The following is a 12,505-nucleotide window of genomic DNA, read 5'->3' on the forward strand; positions in this document are numbered from 1 at the left end:
GGGGGTGGGGGAGAAATTTACAGGGGAAGGAAGACAGGTGAAAGAAAAAGGAAACAGGGGACTCCAGGAGAGGCAAAAACATGCACTCACATCCAAGACCACAGAAAGAGGAGAAAACACATTCTGGTGTTAAATCATGGAAAATAAAGTAATTTGTAGTAAGTATTCAGTTATAAGAAAAATTCTGCCACTGATTCATCATGATGTCTTAGACAAACAGCAGACCTCAGATTCACCTTTGGGCAATACAGGCTTGACAAGTCTTGATTCTATCTCCTGGATGCTGCTGAGAGACTGAATGAGGCATTTGGAAGTTGTGGGCAAAAAACGTATCATGCAAAACAACGGTATTATTTTACCAACAGGTCTAACCATAACTACAGGACCAGGCCAGCCAGACTTGATTTGACACCAGAATGGAAAAGGAAGTTCGAAACTAAGCAAGATGGTCACAGAGGAACACGAGGAGGTGGGGGTGGGGGCTGGACAGACAGGACTGGCTCCCAAACCTGCAATGGGATCTTCAACTATAATGGTGATACTCCTGGGGCCTCCTGTATGTAGACAGACAGGTGCAGAGGAAAGTCCAGAACACAAGAATAGAGAGTGAGAAAAAGAGCGTCTTCTTATCTAGCAAAGGTTGGGGCTTAACTCCTGAGAGGGAACCCTAGTGCAGAGGGAAAGATGACTCGTACGAGAAGCTGCACATGACCCACACTCCCTCAGATCCTTCTGCTTAGGTTTTCTCTGGCTCCCTTTTCCAATGCAGGTTCCCGCAGTTTCTGGAATCCGCATGGATGCAAGAATGGGGGCAGGGGAGTTTTACATGCTCAAACACTAGTAGCCTGGAGTACAGTAGACTGCTCCAGGAGATGTGAAGTAGGTCTTCACATCTCCAGGTCTGCTCCAGGAGATGTGAAGTAAGGGTCTAACCCAAGTACTCTTCACATCTACGAAGGCTCATGGGAAGACAGGCTTTGATTGGAGACTTTTGTTCTAACGAGTTCCAATGAGCCAAACCACATTCTTGAGGGGAAAACAGAGACAAAAGTTTGCAATTCAGAAGTTTCAGATGAAGGCCTTAGCTCTCACCTTTTAGAAATTATAAAGAGAAATCAATAGCAGCTCTAGTTGTAAAAGGAAATCTTCCTTTTTTGCTCTTAATTTTTTATACTTTACTTTTATATTTTATTTCTGAGGCTTTTCCACCCAGAACTGGCCTTGAGCACAAATCGGCCTTCTACTTGCTTTTATGGAGATGCTCTTACGAATGAAACCCAACCAAAGCCTGCCAGACACCAACAACCTAGGAAAGATGATAGTAGGGAAATGGCAAAAGCAATGACACCACCTTGGCCATGCCTAAGGTGCTCTCTGCTAGCAGCTGGCGTCTGTGTGAAGGAGGTCCTAGTAGCCAAGGCCTCCTTACCCAACTGCCTTTCAACCTGAACTAGTGATGGAGCAGTCAACCCCACTTACTTGTTTACTAGGTCCCATCACCCCATACTCACTACATCTCTAGTGTTAATAAGGAAACCCTAACATCAGTTTGCCTCTCTCTTATTGTTATTATATCCTGACCAAACTTCTCAGGAATCACAGGAAGGGACGGAATTTAACGGGATTATTTTTAAAGCTCATTAGTACTTTCCCTCTGTCTGAGAGATGCATTTAAAACTTGGACTGTGATTAGTCACACTCTCCTCTGGTGCTAAAGAACCAGTTAAAGAATCCAGGAAAGCATTTACTATTTAGCAATGTAGAAAGGAACAAACATAAATATTCTCAGAGAGATTTCTTAGGTATCCACATTATATTACAAACTTCTCTTTTTCATTATAAGCAATATACTCTTCATATCATCAGAAACATAACTTCTCTTTCTGCCATCTGAAGACCCTTAAGAACAAACTCGCCCTTCCACCTGAACTTCAGGAGGCCACCTTACTGACTACGGGCTGGTGGTTATCATTACCTGGGGCTCCTCTGGAGGCAATGTTGGTATCCGAATGGGAGCGAGTATGGCTCCTCTTTGTTCCACCGGTGACAGTGAGTGTTTGCCCCTCTGAGAAGCTAGACCTGCGAAGGACATTGGACAACTGGCTCTTCCCACCTCCCTCTTGGTCCCCTAGAGAGGAAGCAGCAGAATCTCGCTTCTGGGAGCTGCTGGAGGAGAACAAATTGGAGCTGTTGCTCTCAGCATTGCTGCTGTGACTCTGACAGCTGGCGGTCCGGCCTCGGGGGTCCTGGTTGCCAATGGCCAAGTACTCAGGCCCCTCACTGGCATCACTTGGGGAATCATTCTGGCTGCTGACCCAGGGTGCTTCTAAGGGGCTGGTCAGAGTGCTGGAGCTCATCTCATTTGGGGTCGAGGGGGAGTCCCCGGCTAATGCAGAGATTGGAAGCAGAGGGGCTTGGACGGTTTGATCCTCTGCTGGCGAGACATGTCCTCTGCTTTCTTGAGGTTTCTGGCATGAGCCACAGAGTGAAAAGGAAGTAGATCTTCTTTCTAGGATATAAAAAGAAAGGGAAAGGAAAGGTGAGGTGGAAGCCTTTGGTACCTGTGAAGGGCTTCTCCACAACTAAGGAACAAACTCCCTGTTGTTACTGGGTGCCCAGGACACATGGTGTCACGTCAGAAAAGGCTAAATCGTTCAAGGTAAGCAAAAAATTACTTAGAAGCAGCTAAGTCAAAAGCATAAGCTCTTGGGAGAATGGCTTCATTGCTTATTCGTATGCATTGCCCATCTATAACATGAGCAATAATAATAACACCTACCTCGAAGGACTGTTTTGAGGGTCAAACGAGATAATATATACAAATTGATTACAACAGAGCCTGGCACATGGCAGGCACTGAATAAATGTTAGCTATTATCATTGAAATGCCTTCTGGCAATGCGGATCAGAAACCCAGGGGAAACTAAAAACATCTCTTGCCTCTGTTACTTTAATGATGCTACTGAATTATCTTAGGCTAGTTGCTATATACCTCTTTAAGATTTCCATATTAAGACATGAAGTTTGACAAACTGCATCAACCCAAGGCTCCATCTATAGCCAGCCTGTGAGCACCCACTAAGTCCTCACAGGCCTGGGGATACATGTCTTGACTACCCCTTGCTGCCCCCATACCTGAGCCATGATGGGGTATGGATTGGTGGAGGCTAGAGAAGGACCCAAAATAGGAATGCTGAGCATAACTGGTTGAAGGGGTGTACGTGGAACCAGGCAGAGCTGTCAGGCTCTGGCTCTTTGTCACCAGCAGCGGGCTCTCATGCTTTCTGGCAAACTACAAAAAAAAACACGTGTCAGAGTCAAGGATAGAGGCCCTCAGAAGAGGAGCACTTAGCACTACAGAAGCGCTGGTAGGAACTGGCCTTTGGCAGCAGGCCTGAACTGCAGCCAGGGCCAGTAGATACAGCATAGGTATCCTCTATTAGAGCATACAGCTTTGAAACTTCAAAGTCCTGCCATACACCACAGCTTCTGCACTGGAATCCTAGGTGGTCAGACCAGAAATGCTTATCATGGAGGCAGTACAGCAAAGTGCTTAAGACTATGCACTTAGAAGTCAGATATGCTGGGGCTCAAATCCAGGCCCTATCACTTACAAGTTCTTTGGTCCAAACTTTGGGCAAGTGACTTATCTACTCTGTCCCTCAGTGGCCACCTTTATAAAATGAGATTAATGCCTACTTTATAGAGTTATGAGGATTAAATGAGATGATGCATGTACTGTGCATAGCACCATGATTGGCACGTAGAAAGTATTCAATAGATGGTAAGCAAGAATTGAAATTGAAAAACCAGGAGAGATAGGGGATCCCTCACAAAAGAAATAGGGATTGTGATTCCTTTCTAGTGGAGGCACTGATATTAGTGACAGGATGAGTGAATTAGAGAGTTAATAATAAGCAACATAAAACAACAAAATTTTCTTGGACAAAAATGATCCTGTGTAACATCAGGCCACACTACATCTGACACCCTATCTATAGCCAGCCTGACTCAAAATCATCCCTCCTCTCCCTAGCATTGTATCAAGCCTGCCCTTAAGGAGGTGCTTACTCAGACTACAGATTTAAGGATTTAAAAAAATAGACACCTCCCTCCTCAAATAGACTTAAGCTTACTCACAAATAGACATTTTACTTAAATAGGTACTTAATGGTACCTCCTCTTCTAAGATTTTTTGTTTTTGTTTTTAATGAAAGTCTTTCAGTTCACAATTGCCTAAGTGGAGTAGTTTGCTACATACGGTTACATCATGGTGAGGTCTAGGAGGCCAGAACATAAGACACAGATAATTCTTTGGCCACTTTACCATAGATGCATCAATCTGAGCCAGGAGACGAGGGTTGTTCTGTTCCACTGCTTCTAGGCATTGGAGCATGGCCGTGACATGGGAGTCGCTTAGCAGGAAAGCAGTATCTGGGGAGAGAAAACTACCGCAATGATGGAGCCCATTAGGGAGAACTTCAGCCTCCCTGTATGGCCCTGGGAGAAGCTCAGGGAAGGAAAGAGGGAAAAGGCAAAGATGACTTGAGGAGAATCATACCACTGTGGACAGAGGGGAACTAGGGACAAATAATGTACAGAAGAGGCTAAATCATGTGCAGTATAGCAGAGGCCATGACAAGAGGCTTCAAAATCAGAAAGACTCAGATTTGAACTCTGGTTCTGGGTGACTTTGGCCAAGTCACCTAACCTCCTTGAGCTCTGCTTCCCTGATTGGAAAACGGGTATCAATACCCAACTCTCAGGGCTGCCGTTAGGTATATATGTATAAAAAATATATAACAGTGATTGGAATATAGGAAACTCTCAGTAAATAGTAGTTACTCTTACTGATTTGCGTATATGGGAGTAGGGAAATACCTTAGCATAAAGCTTGACTGCATTTTACATAGCAAGTTAGAGAGAAGACTAGATACATGTTTCTGATTAGAATCTCTATGGCATCAAGTAAAAGTATGAGACCCTGAGGTAACAGTGGGTCTATAAAGGAAGAGTAAAGTAGAAGAGAATGAGGAAGTACATGTACCAGTACTGGCTATGTGACCTCTACCCACCTGTGTAGAATTTTCTGATATACTGTCTATCCCCCAGCAGAGGTCGGAGCTGGGCTGAGAGACAGTGGCACTGCAAGCTATGCTGCAGCCACAGCTCCGCAACGGCACGCTCACTCATGCCGTCAGTGCTGCTCTGGCCGTTCTCCTGCAAGTTGATGAACTAGGAGGCAAAGAAGCATGAGTCAAAATATACATCCAGGGCTTCCCTGGTGGTGCAGTGGTTAAGAATCCGCCTGCCAATGCAGGGGACATGGGTTCGAGCCCTGGTCCAGGAAGATCCCACATGCCGTGGAGCAACTAAGCCCGTGTGCCACAACTACTGAGCCTGTGCTCTAGAGCCCGTGAACCACAACTACTGAGCCCAGGTGCCACAACTACTGAAGCCCGCACACCTAGAGCCTGTGCTCCGCAACAAGAGAAGCCACCGCAATGAGAAGCCCACGCACCACAGCAAAGAATAGCCCGCTTGCTGCAACTAGAGAAAGCCCACGCGCGGCAACGAAGACCCAACGCAGCCAAAAATAAATAAATAAAATTTAAAAATATATACTTCCTCGTAAATCCAGCAAGATTGAGGCCTAATGACCTGAGAACTAAATTGAGACAGGTAAGAGGAGGTAATCAGAGATATTTGCCCTCCAGCTAACATCTACAGGTTATAGAGGAAGGAGAGGGAAGGAAAGGATTAATGTCTCCGCTGCTGGTTTGGGCCACTAGAAAGGGACTAAGCAGTTAAGACGTGATATGCAGCTCCTGGAGAGGACAAAGCTGCTGCGTCTGTCTCTTTATGTTGTAACTCCAAAGAGGCATCTATTCGCGGGGTATTCAGAGGAAGAATGAACTTGACATCTCGCCTTCTCTCACAGAGTCCTCTATTTCAGGTAGCCTCCAGAAAAGAATGCAAGAAAAACCTGGGGTAAAAAAATCTAGGAAAAATGCCCCCAAACATTCTTCACCAAAGAGAAATCAGCTGAGCACGTCTTGTTGGCTTTCGCCACAGCATTTCTCTATTTGGAACTTCCTTCTATTGGCTGTTTCTAAAAGCTAAGTCTCATAGTTCAGGATCACTGCAAAAAATGTATGGATGGCAATTTCAGGCAGCTTCTAAGAGGAAATGACTATATTTTATTTTATTTTATATATATATATATATAAGCAATATATTTTATTTTATTTTTTTAAATTATTTATCTATGGCTGCGTTGGGTCTTTGTTGCTGTGCGCGGGCTTTCTCTAGTTGCGACGAGCAGTGACTACTCTTTGTTGCGGTGCACGGGCTTCTCATTGCGGTGGCTCCTCTTGTTTAGAAGCACAGGCTCTAGGTGAATGGGCTTCAGTAGTTGTGTCACATGGGCTCAGCAGTTGTGGCACACATGGGCTTAGTTGCTCCACAGCATATGAGATCTTCCTGCACCAGGGCTCGAAACTGTGTCACCTGCATTGGCAGGCAGATTCTTAACCACAGCACCACCAGGGAAGTCCCATGATATATTTTAGAGAAAAAAGTTAGAGGGGGGTTTGGTGGGAAAAATAAAGTGATAAGGACAAAGAAATCCATGTAAGAAAATCACTGGGCTCTGGGCTTTTCTCACAAAAAAGGCCAGAGTGACACCTTGTGATTTGGTTCCCTGATCATTTAAAAATAAGTTACTTTTCCAGACATCACCTTGGCAATGAATCTGTCAGTGGGTGTGATATACATGAAACAAGACTGGTCATGAATCAGTAAGTATTGAAGATGGGTGATATTTTGGGGTTCATTACACTCTTCTAATTTTGAATGTATTTGAAAATTTCCATAGGCAAGGGTTAAATAAATAAATATATAAATTTGGCTGTGATTGATGTGGAACTAGCTGTGTAACTCTGGCCAAGTCACCTAACCTCCTGGAGCTCTGTGTCCCTGGTTGGGAATCAGGGGTATTATGCTGAGCTGAGAGGATGGAAGAGTACAGTGCTACTCTACTCTCCAATGCTGTAGGGAACATGTTAGGCTCCATTTGACACTGGTCTCCAGAACCCTCACATTTTTTTTCTATTTGGTGCATCCTCTTCTCCTTAAACAGTCATCAGCATATCAGTCATACTTACCCCCAACCCTTCAGGAAACTTCTTGCCATTTGTCCTAGATTTTGAAAAGCTTCACTCTGGTCCCATATTTGCAAATCTTTTGAAAATAACAAAATTTTTTCAGGTCTTCCCCAGAGGAGGGAAAGTGGCCTAGAACAATGGGTGTGCAAAGCTTGTTTTTTAAAGTAAATCATCCTCCCCTCCAAATCAGTCCTACAGGGATAATTTCCTCTCCTCAGTTAATAGGAAATTTGACATATGCCATCCTTCTAGCCTAGGAGACTCTTCATACAGAACATCAAACATCAAAGCCTTGTGGTTACCTTCACCTCTTACCTTCTCCACATGAAGGGCTGAGTGGGGACTGAGCCAGCGGATGTCTTTCACAAATTGCCAGTAATCAGTCTGGCGGCAATACACCTGTTTCAGGGACACAGAAGGTAAACAAATTGTTACATTTTGGACCACATCTAGTTCTCGTACTGACATTCAAAGAGAGGAAAAAGAAAAGCCTAACTTGGGACTTCCCTGGCGGTCCAGTGGTTAAGACTTCACACACTTCCAATGCAGGGGGCGTGGGTTCGATCCCTGGTCAGGGAACTAAGATCCCACATGCCGTGCGGCATGGCCAAAAAAAAGCAATGCCTAACCTTCCCTTGCCTCAACAAAGGTTCTCAGCAGCAATAAAAGGAATACATACAGATATTCACCCTTTTAAAGAATAATTGTTAAAAATTATTTTAATTGTTCTTTTGAGGAGGTAATACAATGCATATGATATAGAAGGCTATATAGGTGACCCTTGAACAACACGGGTTTGAATGGTGGGTCCTCTTATAAGTGGATTTTTAAAATAAGTATATAGGAAAATTTATTGGAGATTTGCAACAATTTGAAAATAACTTGCAGATGAACTGCACAGCCTAGAAATATTGAAAAAATTAGGAAAGTTAGAGATCTCATGAATGCATAAAATATAGGTAGATGTTATCCTATTTTATCATTTACTACCATAAAATATACACAAACATTATAAAAAGTTAAAGTTTATCAAAACTTACACACACAAACACTTACGGACAATAGACAGTGCCATGTGCAGTCAAGAGAAATATAAACAAACGTTAAGAAGCAGTATTAAATAATTGCATAAAATTAACTGTAGTTAGTTTTATGCAATTATGTACTACTATAATAATTTTGTAGCCACCTCCTGTTGTTATTGTTGTGAGCTCAAGTGTTGTGAGTGTCCACTCAAAATGCCGTGTGACACTAATCATCTCTGTATGAGCGGTTCGTCTCTCCAGTAAATTACATACTGCAGTAAAAAGTGACCTTGCTCAGCTCTTGTGTATTTTTCATTGTGTTTAGTGTAATACCAAAGACCCTGAATAACACCAGGGGACCCATATGAAGTGCTACTAGTGATGGTGGGAGTGCTCCCAAGAAGCAGAGAGAAGTCATGACATTATAAGAAAAAGCTGAACTGCTTGATATGCACCGTAGATTGAGGCCTGCAGCTGCAGTTACCCACCATTTCAAGATAAGTGAATCCAGTGTAAGGACCATGGTAAAAAAAGAAAAGGAAATTCGTGAAGCTGTGCCTGCAGCTACTCCAGCAGGCACAAAAACCTTGTACTTTTTGAGAAATACCTTTTAATCTCATATTGAAAAATTCAGCTTTTATGTGGGTACAGGATTGCTATAGGGAAGGCATACCTATGGACTCTAATATGATTCAAGAAAAAGCAAAGTCATTATGTGACAACTGAAAGCAAAAAGAAGGTGGAGGATCTAAAGCTAGGGAATTCAATGCCTGAAAAGGATGGTTTGAAAATTTCAGAAAGAGGTTTGGAGAAGCAGCTTCTGCTGACCAAGAGGCAGCAGACAAATTCACAGACACCATTAAGAAAATAACTGAGGAGAAAGGATATCTGCCTGAACAGGTTTTTGTTTGTTTGTTTGTTTTAACATCTTTATTGGAGTATAATTGCTTTACAATGGTGTGTTAGTTTCTGCTTTATAACAAAGTGAATCAGTTATATATATACATATGTTCCCATATCTCTTCCCTCTTGCGTCTCCCTCCCTCCCACCCTCCCTATCCTACCCCTCTAGGTGGTCACAAACCACCGAGCTGATCTCCCTGTGCTATGCGGCTGCTTCCCACTAGCTATCTACCTTACATTTGGTAGTGTATATATGTCCATGCCTCTCTCTCGCTTGAACAGGTTTTTAATGCAGATGAAAGTGCCCTATTCTGGGAAAAAAGTGCCACAAAGGACATTTACTAGTAAGGAAGAGAAGCAAGCACCAGGATTTAAGAAGGAAGGGACAGGCTTACTCCACTGTTTTGTGTAAATGTAGTTGGGTTTATGATCAGAATTGCCCTTATCTATGAAGCTGCTAACCCTCAAGCCTTGAAGCGAAAAGATAAACACCAGCTGCCAGTCTTTTGGTCGTACAACAAGAACCCTTTTTCTGGATTGGTTCCATCAATGCTTTGTCCCTGAAGTCAGGAAATACCTTGCCAGTAATGCAATAAGACAAAAAAAAAAAAAAAAAAAAAAGGGGAGATAAAAGGAATACAGATTGGGAAGGAAGAAATAAAACTGTCTTTGTTCACACATGACATGGTTGCCTATGCATAAAATTCAAAAGTTCGAAAGAATCAACAACAAAAAAATTCCTGGATAGTAAGTGTTATTATAGCAAGGTCACAGGATATATGGTTAATATATAAAAGTCAACTGCTTTCCTATATACCAGCAATAAACAAGTGGAATTTGAAATTAAAAACACAATAATACCATACACATTAGTACTGCCCAAATTGAAATACTTAGGTATAAATCTAACAAAATATATACAAGATCTCTATGATGAAAACTATAAAACTTTGCTGAAAGCTATTAAAGAACTAAGTTACAGAGATAACCCACGTTCATAGATATGAAGACTCAATATTGTCAAGATGTCAGTTCTTCCCAACTTGATGTATAGATTCAATGCAATCTGATTCAAAATCCTAGCAAGTTATTTTGTAGATATCTACAAACTATTCTAAAGTTTATATGGAGAGGGAAAAGACCCAGAATAGCCAATCAATACTGAAGGAGAAGAACAATGTTTTTCTTCAAAAGGGACTGATACTATCTGACTTCAAGACTTACTATAAAGCTACAATAATCAAGACAGTGTGGTATTGGCAAAAGAACAGACAGAAAGATCAGTGAAACAGACTAGAGAGCCCCAAAATAGACCAATGTAAATATCTTTGACAAAGGAGCAAAAGGCAATACAATGGAGCAAAGATAGTCTTTTCAACAAATGGTGCTGAAACACTGGACAACACTTATACCCATCACAAAAATTAACTCAAAATGAATCACAGATCTAAATGTAAAATGGAAAACTATAACCCTCCAAGAAGATAACATAGGAGAAAACCTATATTGGGTATGGTGGTGACTTTTTAGATACAAGACCAAAGGCATGATCCATGAAAGAAAGAACTGGTAAGCTGGACTTCACTAAAATTTAAAACTTCTGCTTTCTGACAAACAGTGTCAAGAGAATGAGAAGATAAGCCACAGACAGGGAGAAAATATTTGCAGAAGACAAAACTGATAAAGGATTGTTATCCAAAATATCCAAAGGACTCTTAAAAGTTAGCAATAAGAAAACAAGCAATCCAATTAAAAAAATGGGCCTTGGGCTTCCCTGGTGGCGCAGTGGTTGAGAGTCCGCCTGCCGATGCAGGGGACACGGGTTCGTTCCCTGGTCCGGGAAGATCTCACATGCCGCGGAGCGGCTGGGCCCGTGAGCCATGGCCACTGAGCCTGCGCGTCCGGAGCCTGTGCTCCGCAATGGGACAGGCCACAACAGTGAGAGGCCTGCGTATTGCAAAAAAAAAATAAAATAAAATAAAAAATGGGCCTAAACAGACAATTCACCAAAGAAGATATACAGATGACAAGTAAGCATGTGAAAAAAGGCACCCATCATATGTCATCAGGGAAATGCAAATTAAAACAACACAATACACATCTATTAAATTGGCCCAAAGGGGAGGAAAAAAAAAGGAATGGCCCAAATCCAGAACAATGCCTATATCAAATGCTGGTGAGAATGTGGAGCAACAGAACTCTCATTCATTGCTAGTGGCAATGCAAAATAGTATGGCCACTTTGGAAACCAGTTTGGCAGTTTCTTTCAAACTAAAGATTCTCTTACCACATGATCCAGCAATTTACTTATGTACACACAAAAACCTGACTAAAAACTTGATGTCAATTAAGTAGGGACAAGACAATTTCAAAGTTGGGGGGAGAAAGCCTAAAAATGTAGAACGTTTTATATTCATATTATAGGATCTTTAAATTGCTAGTCCAACATAAAGAAATGGAAGCTGGAAGTCCTGTATGATGTATTATGGGTATAATTTATACAAGAAAGATGATATGGAACTCCATCAGTGGATTCATTCTCACAGAAGAGGTTTGACCCTATACCCAAAGACTGTTAATTAAATGTACATTTAGGATGTTTTAAATTAAAATAAAATGTTGAGTGATGTATTTTCACAATGTTTAATTTCTCTCAATCAATCAGCTAATGATCCAGGTCATGTGTAAGGCTTTTCCTGTCCTTATCAAAAAATGATATGGTAGTTAACAAGAAAATAAAATGATAAATAGGTGAATGTTGGGGAAAAAATCAACAACAAAAGATGCTATATGAGTGAGGGACTACTCCTACCATAATGAAAAGCTACAATAATTAAAACTGAGTGGTGATAGCACAAAAATAGAAAACAGACCATAACAGAAATCCAGAAATAGATCCATGTGCCAAGGAAATTAAGTATATTCAAAATAAATTACAGATAGAATGGTTTAAATGTAAAACATTAACCCATAAAAGTAATAGAAGAAACCATGGAGAAACATTTTTAATAATCGTATAGTGGGAAAGCCCCTTCAGAGCATCAAACAGCCCAGAAGCCCTAAGAGAAATGATTAATTTGACTCACTAAAAATCCGATATTTCTGTATAGTAAAAGCCACCATAACAAATGTATGGACACCAAGTAGGGAAAGTGGCGGGGGGGGGGGTGGTGGTCCTGGTGGGATGAATTGGGAGATTGGGATTGACATATATACACTAATATGTATAAAATGGATACCTAATAAGAACCTGCTGTATAAAAAAACAAATAAAATAAAATACAAAAATTCAAAGAAAACAACAAAAAAAGAAATGTCAAAAGACAAGCTAGGAAAAAATATTTGCAATACACATTACAGACAAATAACTAATTCCCTTAATAAATAAAGAGATTCTACAAATCTGTAGGA

At 41.5% G+C, this 12,505-nt stretch overlaps 1 protein-coding gene across 2 annotated transcripts in view; it reads right to left on the reverse strand.

The window, feature by feature from the left end:
- RUBCN (rubicon autophagy regulator) overlaps positions 1–12,505 on the reverse strand; it is a 57,228-nt gene that overhangs the window by 23,320 nt on the left and 21,403 nt on the right. For both annotated transcript variants that reach the window (XM_060150413.1, XM_060150411.1), the window contains exons 3-7: positions 7,482–7,565; positions 5,076–5,235; positions 4,328–4,434; positions 3,136–3,292; positions 1,976–2,509 (exon numbers count right to left, since the gene is read on the reverse strand). In XM_060150413.1, coding sequence (XP_060006396.1) covers positions 1,976–2,509; positions 3,136–3,292; positions 4,328–4,434; positions 5,076–5,235; positions 7,482–7,565 — 1,042 coding nt within the window. The remainder of the gene's footprint in view (positions 1–1,975; positions 2,510–3,135; positions 3,293–4,327; positions 4,435–5,075; positions 5,236–7,481; positions 7,566–12,505) is intronic.

Source organism: Lagenorhynchus albirostris, chromosome 5, assembly GCF_949774975.1.
Source record: "Lagenorhynchus albirostris chromosome 5, mLagAlb1.1, whole genome shotgun sequence".
Classification (NCBI taxonomy): Eukaryota; Metazoa; Chordata; class Mammalia; order Artiodactyla; family Delphinidae; genus Lagenorhynchus; species Lagenorhynchus albirostris.